Raw genomic sequence first — 13,542 nt, 5'->3', positions numbered from 1 at the left:
GTACTCAATTGTCATACTTGAGTAAAAGTAAAGATACAATAATATAAGTAAAAGTGAAAGTCCCCCAGTAAAAATCTATTTAGTAAACATCTAAAAGTACTTGGTTTTGAATATACTTAAGTATCAAAAGTAAATTAAATTGCTCAAATATATTTTAGTATCAAAAGTAAAACTAAAAGTATAAATCATTTCACATTCCTTATATTTAGCAAACCAGACGACATCATTTTCTTGTTTTTTATTTATTTATGGAAAGCCAGGGGCAAACTCCAACACCCAGACATAATTTAGTCCGCCAGATCAGAGGCAGACTAGAGATGTTTTGTGCGTGAGTGGCACACTTTTTCTGTCCTGCTAAGCTTTCAAAATGTAACGAGTACTTTTGGGTATCAGGGAAAATGTATGGAGTAAAAAGTACATTATTTTATTTATTATTTATTATTTATTTAGGAAACCTAAAAGTTGTATAAAAATATAAAAAACTCAGCAAAAAAAGAAACGTCCTCTCACTGTCAACTGCGTTTATTTTCAGCAAACTTAACATGTTTAAATATTGGTATGAACATAACAAGATTCAACAACTGAGACATAAACTGAACAAGTTCCATAGACATGTGACTAACAGAAATGGAATAATGTGTCCCTGAACAAAGGGGGGGGGGGGGGGGGGGGGTTAAAATCAAAAGTAACAGTCAGTGTCTGGTGTGGCCACCAGCTGCATTAAGTACTGCAGTGCATCTCCTCCTCGTGGACTGCACCAGATTGTCCAGTTCTTGCTGTGAGATGTTACCCCACTCTTCCACCAAGGCACCTGCAAATCCCCGGACATTTCTGGGGGGTATGGCCCTAGCCCTCACCCTCCGATCCAACAGGTCCCAGACGTGCTCAATAGGATTGAGATCTGGGCTCTTCGCTGGCCATGGCAGAACACTGACATTCCTGTCTTGCAGGAAATCACGCACAGGATGAGCAGTATGGCTGGTGGCATTGTGCATTCCTGGTGTAACTCAGGCAGTTGTTGTTGCCGTCCTGTACCTGTCCCGCAGGTGTGATGTTCGGATGTACCGATCCTGTGCAAGTGTTATTACAAGTGGTCTGCCACTGCGAGGATGATCAGCTGTCCGTCCTGTCTCCCTGTAGCGCTGTCTTAGGCGTCTCACAGTACGGACATGGCAATTTATTGCCCTGGCCACATCTGCAGTCCTCATGCCTCCTTGCAGCATACCTAAGGCACGTTCATGCAGATGAGCAGGGACCCTGGGCATCTTTCTTTTGGTGTTTTCAGAGTCAGTAGAAAGGCTTCTTTAGTGTCCTAAGTTTTCATAACTGTGATCTTAATTGCATACCGTCTGTAGGCTGTTAGTATCTTAACGACCGTTCCACAGGTGCATGTTCATTAATTGTTTATGGTTCATTGAACAAGCATGGGAAACAGTGTTTAAACCCTTTACAATGAAGAACTGTGAAGTTATTTGGATTTTTACAAATTATCTTTGAAAGACAGGGTCCTGAAAAAAGGACGTTTCTTTTTGTTGCTGAGTTTCCATCACATCTGGATAGATAGTACTTATACTGTACAATATACATTGTGTTTTCAGTCATAACTATTCTAGAACATGAGCTTTTAAATCCACCCCTAAGCTACTCTCAGTCCATCCCACCTATCTCCCTAAACCACCATCTTATGATTTCTATGAGCCATGTAGTTTTAATCTGTGCTGTGATGTTTTACATACATTCTGAACCTGTCTAATCGCATGGTATCTACAGATTGCGATTTAAAGATAAAATTATTATTATATTGTTGATTGCTAGACTATGGCTTTCTAAATCTCCCAACAGTGCTATTTATAGGGTTCATTTTAGATACATGTTGTGAGACATCCTTACAGCTTTCTGTACGTTTGAATTTAAATGCTGCATTCGACACTGTTGACAATGATGTCCTTCTGGACAGATTTATTTTTTTGCTGAGTTTAGTAAAGTAAAGTACAGAGACACCGCAAAAAACGACTTAAGTCATACTTCAAAGTACTTTACACCACTGTGTGCATGTACACATGTGCATGTGTTCAAGAAAGAGTGAAGACCAGGACATCCATCTGAATGATGGGCAGCTCTGACAACACAGCTGCCTCTTCACTATGGTGACACTAACATGACATCTGACATTTTCATCAGCTCACCTGGAGAGAGAAGGAGCCTTGGTTGAGTTTGTATTTGTTCACACATGGCACCCTGTTCCCTTTAGAGTGCTCTACTTTTGACCATGACCCATAGGGCTCTGGTTACAAGTAGTGCTCTATAGAGGAAATAGGGTGCTATTTGGAATGCAGTTTGTGTTTGTTCACACAACAGGAAGTGAACAACTATACCAGATACTATACATGGATCATGATCAGTAAACTGGAGAGGTATAACATTAACTACCATAAGAACGCTAGCTAATTTCAGTTTCAAAACATTTAGAATTTCATTTCCATTGAACATGAGCCTGATCTTTCAGAAAAATATGTTACTTGCACTACATCAGACTTCCCCAAACTCAGTCCTGGGGCTCGGCCTGTTTGCACGTTTTGGTTTTTACCCTAGCACTACACAGCTGATTCAACCCTGCATTACATGATAATCATAATCACTTTGTAAATGAACTATGCCAATGACCAAGCTTCAAAGAGCATAGGGCCAGTCTGAAATCTGATTAGCATGGTCAAGAACACCTGAGGAGGTGGGGAATTGCCCAGGTAAACAGACATGAAAGAAAGCCACTTCTCACCACCAACAAGGTTGTTATAGTTACGATCCTGAACCTAGACAGCCACTGATGATTTAAGATCGGATCCATGGCACACACACACCACAGTCTTACCCTGAACAAGAGAAACTGTTTATTGAAAGAAGCAATTCATCTGTAAAATACGTGTACATGTTTCAAATATAAATTTTTATCTTTAAATGCCTATTTCTATTTCTTACAAATGTACTTAGCTTTACAGAGTAATGCCAAATGTAGCAGACAAAGTTTAAATAATGTAAGAACTGCCTTCATATAGTATCACAAAGATTTTGAAATTCTAAAAAGTGATATGGCAGGAGGAACATTGTTATTTTATTTATTAGAATGGAAATACTTTGAACGCCCAAGCCTAGCTACTTGTCCAAGACTTACTTACATATATGTCTGTAAGCTTCAGTTTAGAATATTTTACGTCATTATTTGATATGCTTCTCGAAACAATAGCTCAATAAGAAGAGACTTAAATAAATCAAATCAAATGTTCCTACAGCAGCGGCCTGTTTTTTTCTACTCTTCAAGTGACACTATAAACATCAGATTAAGATGATGACACATACTTACTGGCAAATACTGGTTACCTGGCAACAGCATGGAAAGTTCTCAGACAGTTGGAATATTTACAGCCACAGGTTCAACACAACATGTCATGAATGACCAGTAATATCAGATTTGGTATTAAATCAAATGTAACAAGTACCCAGTACTGTAGATGCCCGAATATTAATTGTGCATATGTAGATTGCAAAAACAATAAATAAAAATAACAACAAAAAAAAATATATTATTTAAGACGGATGAGAAAATAGGGATGGAAAATATGACATACTGTACTGTACTTTATATAACAACAAGAAAATAGAGATCTACTGAGATAAGATCTCTTGACCAGGTAGACAGAGTTCAGCTGAACTTTACTAACTAGCTAATGACGTAACCCAGTGGGCAAAACTCGTTGAAATGACGTATTTTCAACCAGTTTTGCCCACTGGGTATACCTATCCACTGTGCACCCACCGGTATTAGCCTGCCTGCCGTCTGTATTGTGCAAGCTAGCTGAATTGATGGTGATGTCTTTGAGTTCCTTGTAAAGCTGTGAACAACAGCCCTATTCACAGCTCAGCTAACTGAACTGAAGCAATTTCATGTTTGAAAAGAGGTGACATGGAGTGTTGAGCATGACGTCCCTCTAGCATCTGGTGATTTAGGCAGAGTTGAAAAAAACAATAGAATAGAAATAGAAAGACAATAGAAAATAACGGTTGAAGGAAATAAATCAACAGATGAGTGTCTGTATCATCATCATCCTCACCATCATCACCATCAAGAGAAACCAATACCATCATCATTATCATCACTATCATCATCATCATCATGAGAAACCAATACCATCATCTTCACCATCATCATCATCATCATATTCACTATCATCATCATCATCACCATCATGAGAAACCAATACCATCATCATCACCATCATCATCATCACCATCATCCTCTTCCATCACCATCCTCCCCCCTACTATCATCATCATCATGATCATTACCATCATCCTCCTCCATCACCATCATCACCTTCTTATTCATCATCATGATCACCATCATCATCCTGCATCACCATTCTCCTCCATCACCATCATCCTCCTCCATCACCATCCTCCTCCATCACCATCCTCCTCAATCACTATCACCATCCTCCTCCATCACGATCACCATCCTCCTCATTCACTATCACCATCCTCCTATCACCCTCCTCCTCATTCACTATCACCATCCTCTTCCATCACCACCTTCTTCCATCACCATCATCCTCCATCACTATCACCATCATCCTCATCCATCACCATCCTCCTCCATCACTATCCTCCTACATCACTATCACCATCATCATCCATCACCATCATCTATCACCATCATCCTCCATCACCATCCTCCTCCATCACCATCCTCCTCCATCACCATCCTCCTCCATCACCATCCTCCTCCATCACCATCCTCCTCCATTACCATCCTCCATCATTATCACCATCATCCTCCATCACTATCACCATCATCCTCTATCACTATCATCCTCATCACTATCACCATCCTCTTCCATCACCATCCTTCTCCATCACCATCCTCTTCCATCACCATCATCCTCCATCACCATCATCCTCCATCACTATCACCATCATCCTCCATCACCATCTTCCTCTATCACCATCATCCTCCATCACTATCCTCTTCCATCACCATCACCATCCTCTTCCATCGCCATCATCACCATCCTCCTCCATCACCATCCTCCTCAATCACTATCACCATCCTCCTCCATCACGATCACCATCCTCCTCATTCACTATCACCATCCTCCTCCATCACTATCCATCACCATCCTCTTCCATCACCACCTTCTTCCATCACCATCATCCTCCATCACTATCACCATCATCCTCATCCATCACCATCCTCCTCCATCACTATCATCCTCCATTACCATACTCCATCACTATCACCATCATCCTCTATCACTATCATCCTCCATCACTCTCACCATCCTCCTCCATCACCATCCTCCTCATCATCATGTTTATCCTCATCATCATCAGTTACATCACAAAACACTGTCATAAACATTAACAACAACAACAACAAATTTAAACAAAAAAGCAGCATATGAGATTAAGATTAAGAAAATGTAAGTTAACGAAAGACATGCCGTTAAACAACATTATGCCCAACTTCTATCACCTGTACACAAAGTGTGTGAACTGGTCAAATAAAGCTTCCAAAGAAACCCTCTCTTCAAGATACATATGGTCTATTCCATCCATTAATCCACCAGGGTCTCACTTGAAAACTGTGGAGCTACCCCCCGACACATCTGTAGGTGCAGTGTAGGCAGGCACAAACAGAGAGGTCAGCCCCTGTAGAGAGGTCATCCTGGTGAAGTGTTGTGCCCCTGCCCCTGTGCAACTGTCTATTGTTGCTTCCCAAATGGTACCCTATTCCCTATATAGTGCACTACTTTTGAACAGAGCACAGGGCCCTGGCAAAACATAGTACACTACATAAGGAATAAGGTGCCATTTGGGATTGAGCCCGTATACAAATCCCAAATCCTCCAGTCCTCCTCAGGATAGATGGGTGGGTGGGGCTTCGGCCAACCCAGGCAGCTCACCCAGTGGTCAGCTCTGAGTTAGAGGGCGGGTTAGGGGGCGGTTCCAGAGTCTCAGCGATCTCCCCCAATTCATCCAGCAGCTCTGTGAATGCTGGTCTCCTGAAGGACTCCATCTGAACACACAGAGAAAACATAATGATCAGTACTTGGCTTTGTTTGGGGTTTAAAAGTAACTGTTTACAAAGCGTCTCAGAGTAGGAGTGCGTATTGTCGTGGAAATGTCAGTACTGAGAGAGACTTTGACATTCCTTCAAACAATCATCTTTATTCAATATCGATTAATTATTGCAATAATGAGACTAGTCAGCCGAACACTCTTGACTGTTGGGCCGAGCAGCCTAACCTTTACAAAAAATGCTGTTTCTTATATAGCTGATACCAAGAATGCTTAGTCATGGTTGGTTCCAGCCCTCGCATATAGATTGGGGGGCACAATAAGCCACGTTGGGTTCATCTCCTGTGGTCATCTGCCTCTGGTGTTATTTTCCAATTGCAAGGATGATGAGACAATGAGGGTTTTGTTCTGTTCCTCCAGGCTCTCTCTATCTCTGTTACACCCACCACATCTTATCTATGGAATGCTAGCTGTAGGTTTTTAGGCTCCTCTCAGTTCACACAGACATTTAATTGTCTTACTGTTAAGTTAAGTGTTTAATCATCAAATATCTAACAAATCAGGTAAATATAACATTTTTCTATCACAGTATATTGGATCAGTTTTGTTTTTAATATTATAATAAATATGATTTGGACAGGGAGGACCTGATCCTAGATCAGCATTTTCACCCTAAGACGCTTTGAGCACGATTCCGGTTTAGGAAATGCCTTTCCTACACAAGCCTTTCCTACGCACTTCTCAGTAGTTGGTATGGTCAGTCGTCGTGAACCGTTTAACCTTCTACGTGTGGTCTAAGTTCCATAATGATTCAAATAGGCTACATGTCCCAAATTACTGCACAATTTGAACCGGCTCCGGCAGCGGGAACCGGCTCTGGCTGCTGTCTGTATACAGTATGTATAGTACTGTTGAAAGAACACTGCCGTGTGGGGTTCCAACTGGAGTAGTGCACACCTCAGAGAGTGTGTTGCCAACTCGTAACCTACTGAGAGGATCACCAACTTCAGTTAGGAAGTCCGAGAGTCTCCCTGTGATATTATCTGTTGCACGTTATCCTTGTACTGGAGAGTCTTCCTGTGATATTATCTGTTGCACCTTATCCTTGTACTGGAGAGTCTTCCTGTGATATTATCTGTTGCACCTTATCCTTGTACTGGAGAGTCTTCCTGTGATATTATCTGTTGCACCTTATCCTTGTACTGGAGAGTCTTCCTGTGATATTATCTGTTGCACCTTATCCTTGTACTGGAGAGTCTTCCTGTGATATTATCTGTTGCACCTTATCCTTGTACTGGAGAGTCTTCCTGTGATATTATCTGTTGCACCTTATCCTTGTACTGGAGAGTCTTCCTGTGATATTATCTGTTGCACCTTATCCTTGTACTGGAGAGTCTTCCTGTGATATTATCTGTTGCACCTTATCCTTGTACTGGAGAGTCTTCCTGTGATATTATCTGTTGCACCTTATCCTTGTACTGGAGAGTCTTCCTGTGATATTATCTGTTGCACATTATCCTTGTACTGGAGAGTCTTCCTGTGATATTATCTGTTGCACATTATCCTTGTACTGGAGAGTCTTCCTGTGATATTATCTGTTGCACATTATCCTTGTACTGGAGAGTCTTCCTGTGATATTATCTGTTGCACCTTATCCTTGTACTGGAGAGTCTTCCTGTGATATTATCTGTTGCACATTATCCTTGTACTGGAGAGTCTTCCTGTGATATTATCTGTTGCACCTTATCCTTGTACTGGAGAGTCTTCCTGTGATATTATCTGTTGCACCTTATCCTTGTACTGGAGAGTCTTCCTGTGATATTATCTGTTGCACATTATCCTTGTACTGGCATCTTGCCAGTTTATCCCTTTGTTCACCTCTCTGTACTTCTTTTCTTTTGAGTGGATTCCCGGAGGAAAACACTTGTTTCTTCTTGTTAAGCACCACTTTAAATTATTTGGTCACCCATGTTTTTTGGGGATCACCAAATCAACACCGAATTCAATATAGCCAGATATTAGTCAACTCGTTCAGGTCAGCTGATGATTCTTCAAATCCACTCCAGGTGGTACAATCAAAGCATCAGTGCAATTGATCAATACTGTCATTGTCCCACACCTGTATCTGTTTTTCCACCAACTTCTCCCTTTTGAGTCTATAAGTTGGTCGTAGAAAAACAGTGTTATGATCTGATCCACCCAGTGGAGGTCTGGCCAAGGATACACTTTGGAGACTGAGTCATAACATAAGTCAATTATCTTATTTTTCCTTGTTAGACAAGTCACATACTGGGTGTAAGTACTCAAAGTGAGCTTGAGAGTGCAGCTAAACCCCCATGAAGAATTTGGGTGCATCAGGGGAAATCGCATCAAGCTCTTCAGTGGGTTGAAAATGATGTCTGCATTGACACTGTTTGCTCTTGCATGGATATAAACAACTGTCAGAAAAAGCATGGTGAATTCACGGGGGAGGTAGAAGTGCTGTAGTGACACTGACAGTATTTCTATATCAGGAGTGCAGATTTGATTCCTGACAATCATCATTTTACACCATCTATCATCTATCAGAACACAGACTCCCCCTCCGTGCTCCTTGCCAGTAGCTTCATTGTCTCTGTCCATCTGAGTAATAGTGCATCCGGGGTTGACTTCAGAGTCGGGCACCGCCTCCGACAGCCACGTTTCAGAAAAGGCCATAACACAGGCCTCCATGTACTAATATATATACTGTGATTGTGCCCGCAATTCATCCATTTTCCCCTTAAGCAATTGGATATTGGAGAGCAGGATAGTTGGAAGCGGAATCCTTGTTTTGTTCCTCCTCAACCTCTGGCCACACCTCCTTTCCTTCCCCTTTTCCTCTTCCTTCTTAGTAATACTTTGCCCAGGTTGTTTTGTCTCACCATCTCTGCAGGTATGTCCCCTTTGGTCCATTCTGCCCAACGTGAGTTATTACATTGTAAAATATGGTTTCTGCTGTAGCGGGTGTGTGGTGCTGCAGACTTTCTCAGAAGTTCACATGCTGTTTCAGGTACCAGCAAAAGTAATCCAAGTAGGAGAATAAACCACTATTAACAAAGCAACAAAAACGGCCCAGTTTAAACAATGAACGCTGCAGGGCACCACTGCGATGCGCACCACGATGACCAACCAATCACAAGGCTGGTTTCACATTCGTCCCCAGGGTTCATAAGGAAAAATCATATTTTATTTAACCTTTATTTAACTAGGCAAGTCAGTTAAGAACAAATTCTTATTTACAATGACGGCCTAGAGGGGAACAGTGGGTTAACTGCCTTGTTCAGGGGCAGAACGACCGGTTTTTACCTTGTCAGCTCAGGGATTCGATCCAGCAACCTTTCGGTTACTGGCCCAACGCTACCTGCCATCTAAAACAATTTCTATGTGTATTTACAATCCCTTTCTCCAAACGGATTACTCAGTTACCTAGCTCTTATCAATAGCTCTTATCCATGTATACACTACAGTGCATGGAGAATGCTGTTATTTCTATTGGAAAAAATAAACTAGATGCTTTTTCCACTCGGAACCGGCAGGTTCGCTCGACCAAATTAATGGTTTCCTCACACGTAATGGTGCTGGATTTATGAGGGAATTAAATCAAGGTCAGAATACAGCTTATCTGTAGACACACCTCCACCACACCTTCATTTCTTAGATCTCCACCTAGAATGAAGAGCGGGTTAACCATGAACGTAAGCATGCTATTTGTATGCTTATGTTCAAGGTCAGAGTACACATATAGAGAAAAGTGCATAAAAATGAATAACATTCCATTTATGCACGCTTCACTCGGGTCGGAACTGGGACCTTTGTGAATACTGGCCCTGGACTACTACTTCTGATGGAGGAAGTCTGGCATCAGACCAGAGACCAAGATATTTTGACGTTCAATTTCATGTTGTGTTAAAGTGGCAATTTGCAGTTGCTTCATCCATTCTTGGACTTCTGAATTAATTAAATGTACCCATTGATTCTTGAAGAATATAAATGCCTCATGAGCTTAGTTCAACTGTCGTACCACATCAGAACCAAAATATAAGCTTGTTTCACGCTAATGTTTGTAAACAAAGTAAATGTAAACAAACACCACAAAACATTGTTAAAACTATCATTTGAATATCATGGATGGTCATTCCTTGCATCCATAGCTCTGTCTATGAATTTGAGACTGGTTACATTCCTCCAGCCCTATCCCTCAGCTTTTTATCAAAACAGGGATGGGGAGGCGGCTTTGTTATTGTTTAAACTACTGATTGCCTCTTTAAGTTTACACACAGCTAGGGCTCTCTATTGTTCACCAGGCTGTAAGAAAAAAGTAAACTCACAAACCTTAACATGCTACCAAGTGTATAGAGCAAAAAATATACCTTCATCCGGCTGTGGGCAACCACAACCTGTACTGTAAAGTATACTGTACTGTAGCTACTCACCAGACTGTAAATTATACTGTATGAAAGTATAGTGTATGGACTATACTGTAAATTATACTATATGAATTGTACTGTAAAGTATACTATATGAATTGTACTGTAACATATACTGTATGAACTGTACCGTAAAGTATACTGTACTGTATGCACTTAACAGACTGTAAAGTATACTGTATGAACTATGCTGTAAAGTATTCTGTATGAACTGTACTTTAAAGTATACTGTACTGTATGTACTCACCAGACAGCAGCTGGCTGCCAGCTCCAACACGCGCTGAGGACACCCGCCCACCAGCTCCCTAAACGCACTCACATCCAGGCCATAGTCCTGTCAAACATACACACACACACGGTTAATAGGGCTGAGCTTTCACACATGGTCCATATGCCAGAAATTTCACACATGGTGCATGCGGCAGAACTATCACACATGGTACATGGCAGAGATTTCAGACAAGTTGCATGGCAGAGCATTCACACATGGTAGAAAACCTGGATCTGTGTAGTCGTATATAACGTAAATACAGAGTAGAGCTTTACCTGGGTTCTTGGTAGAATCTCTGGGTCTGCAGGGATCCTTGCCAGTATTTCACAGAGCATAATTCCAAAGGAAAATACATCCACCTGGTGACAACACAGAACCACATGTCTGTCATACAGAGAGCCAACCAACGATGAGCTGTGTTCCAACTACTAGGATACTAAGATATGACAAAGCTCTCTAACTTTCTACCCAAAGTATTTTTGACCACATCTTCTCAAACTCAGCGGCCTTGTGGGCTTCCTGACCTATGGTCAGTTTTGACTCGGGCAAGGCTATTTACGCAAACTCAGCGGCCTTGTGGGCCTCCTGACCTATAGTCAGTTTTGACTCGGGCAAGGCTATTTACTCAAATGAAGGGTCTTGGTGACGTATCCTTACCTTGCGATCGTAGGGTTCCCCACGCAGCATCTCCGGGGCCATCCAGAAGGCAGATCCCACCAGGGAGAGCTTCCTCTCTGGGTCTTTAACCGGCAGTTCCACCACCTCTCTGGCCAGGCCAAAGTCTGTGACCAGGGCCTCCCTGCCCCGCGCCGTCACACGGATCAGACAGTTCTGAAGAGTCAGACATATATAAATCACGTCAGTATATACAGTACCGGTCAAAAGTTTTAACACACCTACTCATTCAAGGGTTTTTATTTATTTGGAAAATGTTCTACATTGTAGAATAATAACACATATGGAATCATGTAGTAACCAAAAAAGTGATAGGAGTGGTAGGTACACGGTAGGGGTGGTATACAGAAGATAGCCCTATTTGGTAAAAGACCGAGTCCATATTATGGCAAGAACAGCTCAAATAAGCAAAGAAAAACAACAGTCCATCATTACGTTAAGACATGAAGGTCAGTCAATCCAGAAAATTTCAAGAACTTTGAAAGTTTCTTCAAATGCAGATGCACAAACCGTCAAGCGCTATGATGAAACTGGCTCTCATGAGGACCGCCACAGGAAAGGAAGACCCAGAGTTACCTCTGCTGCAGAGGATAAGTTTATTAGAGTTACCAGCCTGAGAAATCGGCAATTAACAGCACCTCAGATGGCAGCCCAAATAAATGCTTCACAGAGTTTCAGTAACAGACACATCTGAACATCAACTGTTCAGAGGAGACTGCGTGAATCAGGCCTTCATGGTCGAATTGCTGCAAAGAATCCACTACTAAAGGACACCAATAATAATAAGAGATTTGCGTTGGCCAAGAAACACGAGCAATGGACATTAGACAGGTGGAAATCTGTCATTTGGTCTGATGAGTCCAAATTTGATATTTTTGGTTCAAACCACAGTGTCTTTGTAAGACGCAGATTAGGTGAACAGATGATCTCTGCATGTGTGGTTCCCACCGTGAAGCATGGAGGAGAAAGTGTGATGGTGTGGGGGTGCTGTGCTGGTGACACTGTCAGTGATTTATTTAGAATTCAAGGCACATTTAACCAGCATGGCTACCACAGCATTCTGCAGCGATACGCCATCCCATCAGGACAATGACCCAACACACCTCCAGGCTGTGTAAGGGCTATTTGACCAGGAAGGAGAGTGATGGAGTGCTGCATCAGATGACCTGGCCTCCACAATCACCTGAACTCAACCCAATTGAGATGGTTTGGGATGAGTTGGATCGCAGAGTGAAGGAAAAGCAGCCAACAAGTGCTCAGCATATGTGGGAACTCCTCCAAGACTGTTGGAAAAGCATTCCAGGTGAAGCTGGTTGAGAGAATGCCAAGAGTGTGCAAAGCTGTCATCAAGGCAAAGGGTGGCTACTTTGAAGAATCTAAAATATATAAAATACATTTGTTGAACACTTTTTTGGTTACTACATGATTATACCCACCACTGCGACCTGTATGCTTTCGTTGGCTGGCCCTCGCTTCATATTCGTCGCCAAACCCACTGGCTCCAGGTCATCTATAAGTATTTGCTAGGTAAAGCCCCGCCTTATCTCAGCTCACTGGTCACCATAGCATCACCCACCCGTAGCACGCACTCCAGCTGGTATATTTCACTGGTCACCCCCAAAGCCAATTCCTCATTTGGCCGCCTTTCCTTCCAGTTCTCTGCTGCAAATTGCAAAAATCCTTCCAGTTCTCTGCTACAAATTGCAAAAATCACTGGCTGGAGACTCATATCTCCCTCTCTAACGTTAAGCACCAGCTGGCAGAGCAGCTCACAGATCACTGCACCTGTACATAGCCAATCTGTAAATAGCCCATCCAACTATCTCATCCCCATACTGTTATTTATTTTTTTGCTCCTTTGCACTCCAGTATCTCTACTTACACATTCATCTTCTGCACATCTATCACTCCAGTGTTTAATTGTTAAATTGTAATTATTTCACCACTATGGCCTATTTATTGCCTTACCTCCCTTATCTTACCTCATTTGCACACACTGTATACCGACTTTTTTATTGTGTTATTGACTGTACGTTTGTTTGTTCCATGTGTAACTCTGTGTTGTTTTTTGTGTCG

The 13,542-nt window shown here is 42.0% G+C and overlaps 1 protein-coding gene across 1 annotated transcript in view; it reads right to left on the bottom strand.

Moving 5' to 3' along the window:
* Positions 1-5,398: 5,398 nt before the first annotated feature.
* The window catches only part of LOC120062916 (dual specificity testis-specific protein kinase 1-like), a 39,796-nt gene continuing 31,652 nt past the window's right edge, over positions 5,399-13,542 (bottom strand). Inside the window, exons 7-10 of the mRNA XM_039012976.1 lie at positions 11,449-11,622; positions 11,067-11,150; positions 10,768-10,854; positions 5,399-6,070 (exon numbers count right to left, since the gene is read on the bottom strand). Of these exons, the coding sequence (XP_038868904.1) occupies positions 5,954-6,070; positions 10,768-10,854; positions 11,067-11,150; positions 11,449-11,622 (462 nt within the window). The 3' untranslated portion in view covers positions 5,399-5,953. The remainder of the gene's footprint in view (positions 6,071-10,767; positions 10,855-11,066; positions 11,151-11,448; positions 11,623-13,542) is intronic.

Source organism: Salvelinus namaycush, chromosome 18, assembly GCF_016432855.1.
Source record: "Salvelinus namaycush isolate Seneca chromosome 18, SaNama_1.0, whole genome shotgun sequence".
NCBI lineage: Eukaryota > Metazoa > Chordata > Actinopteri > Salmoniformes > Salmonidae > Salvelinus > Salvelinus namaycush.
This window is presented reverse-complemented; position numbering and strand designations above follow the sequence as displayed.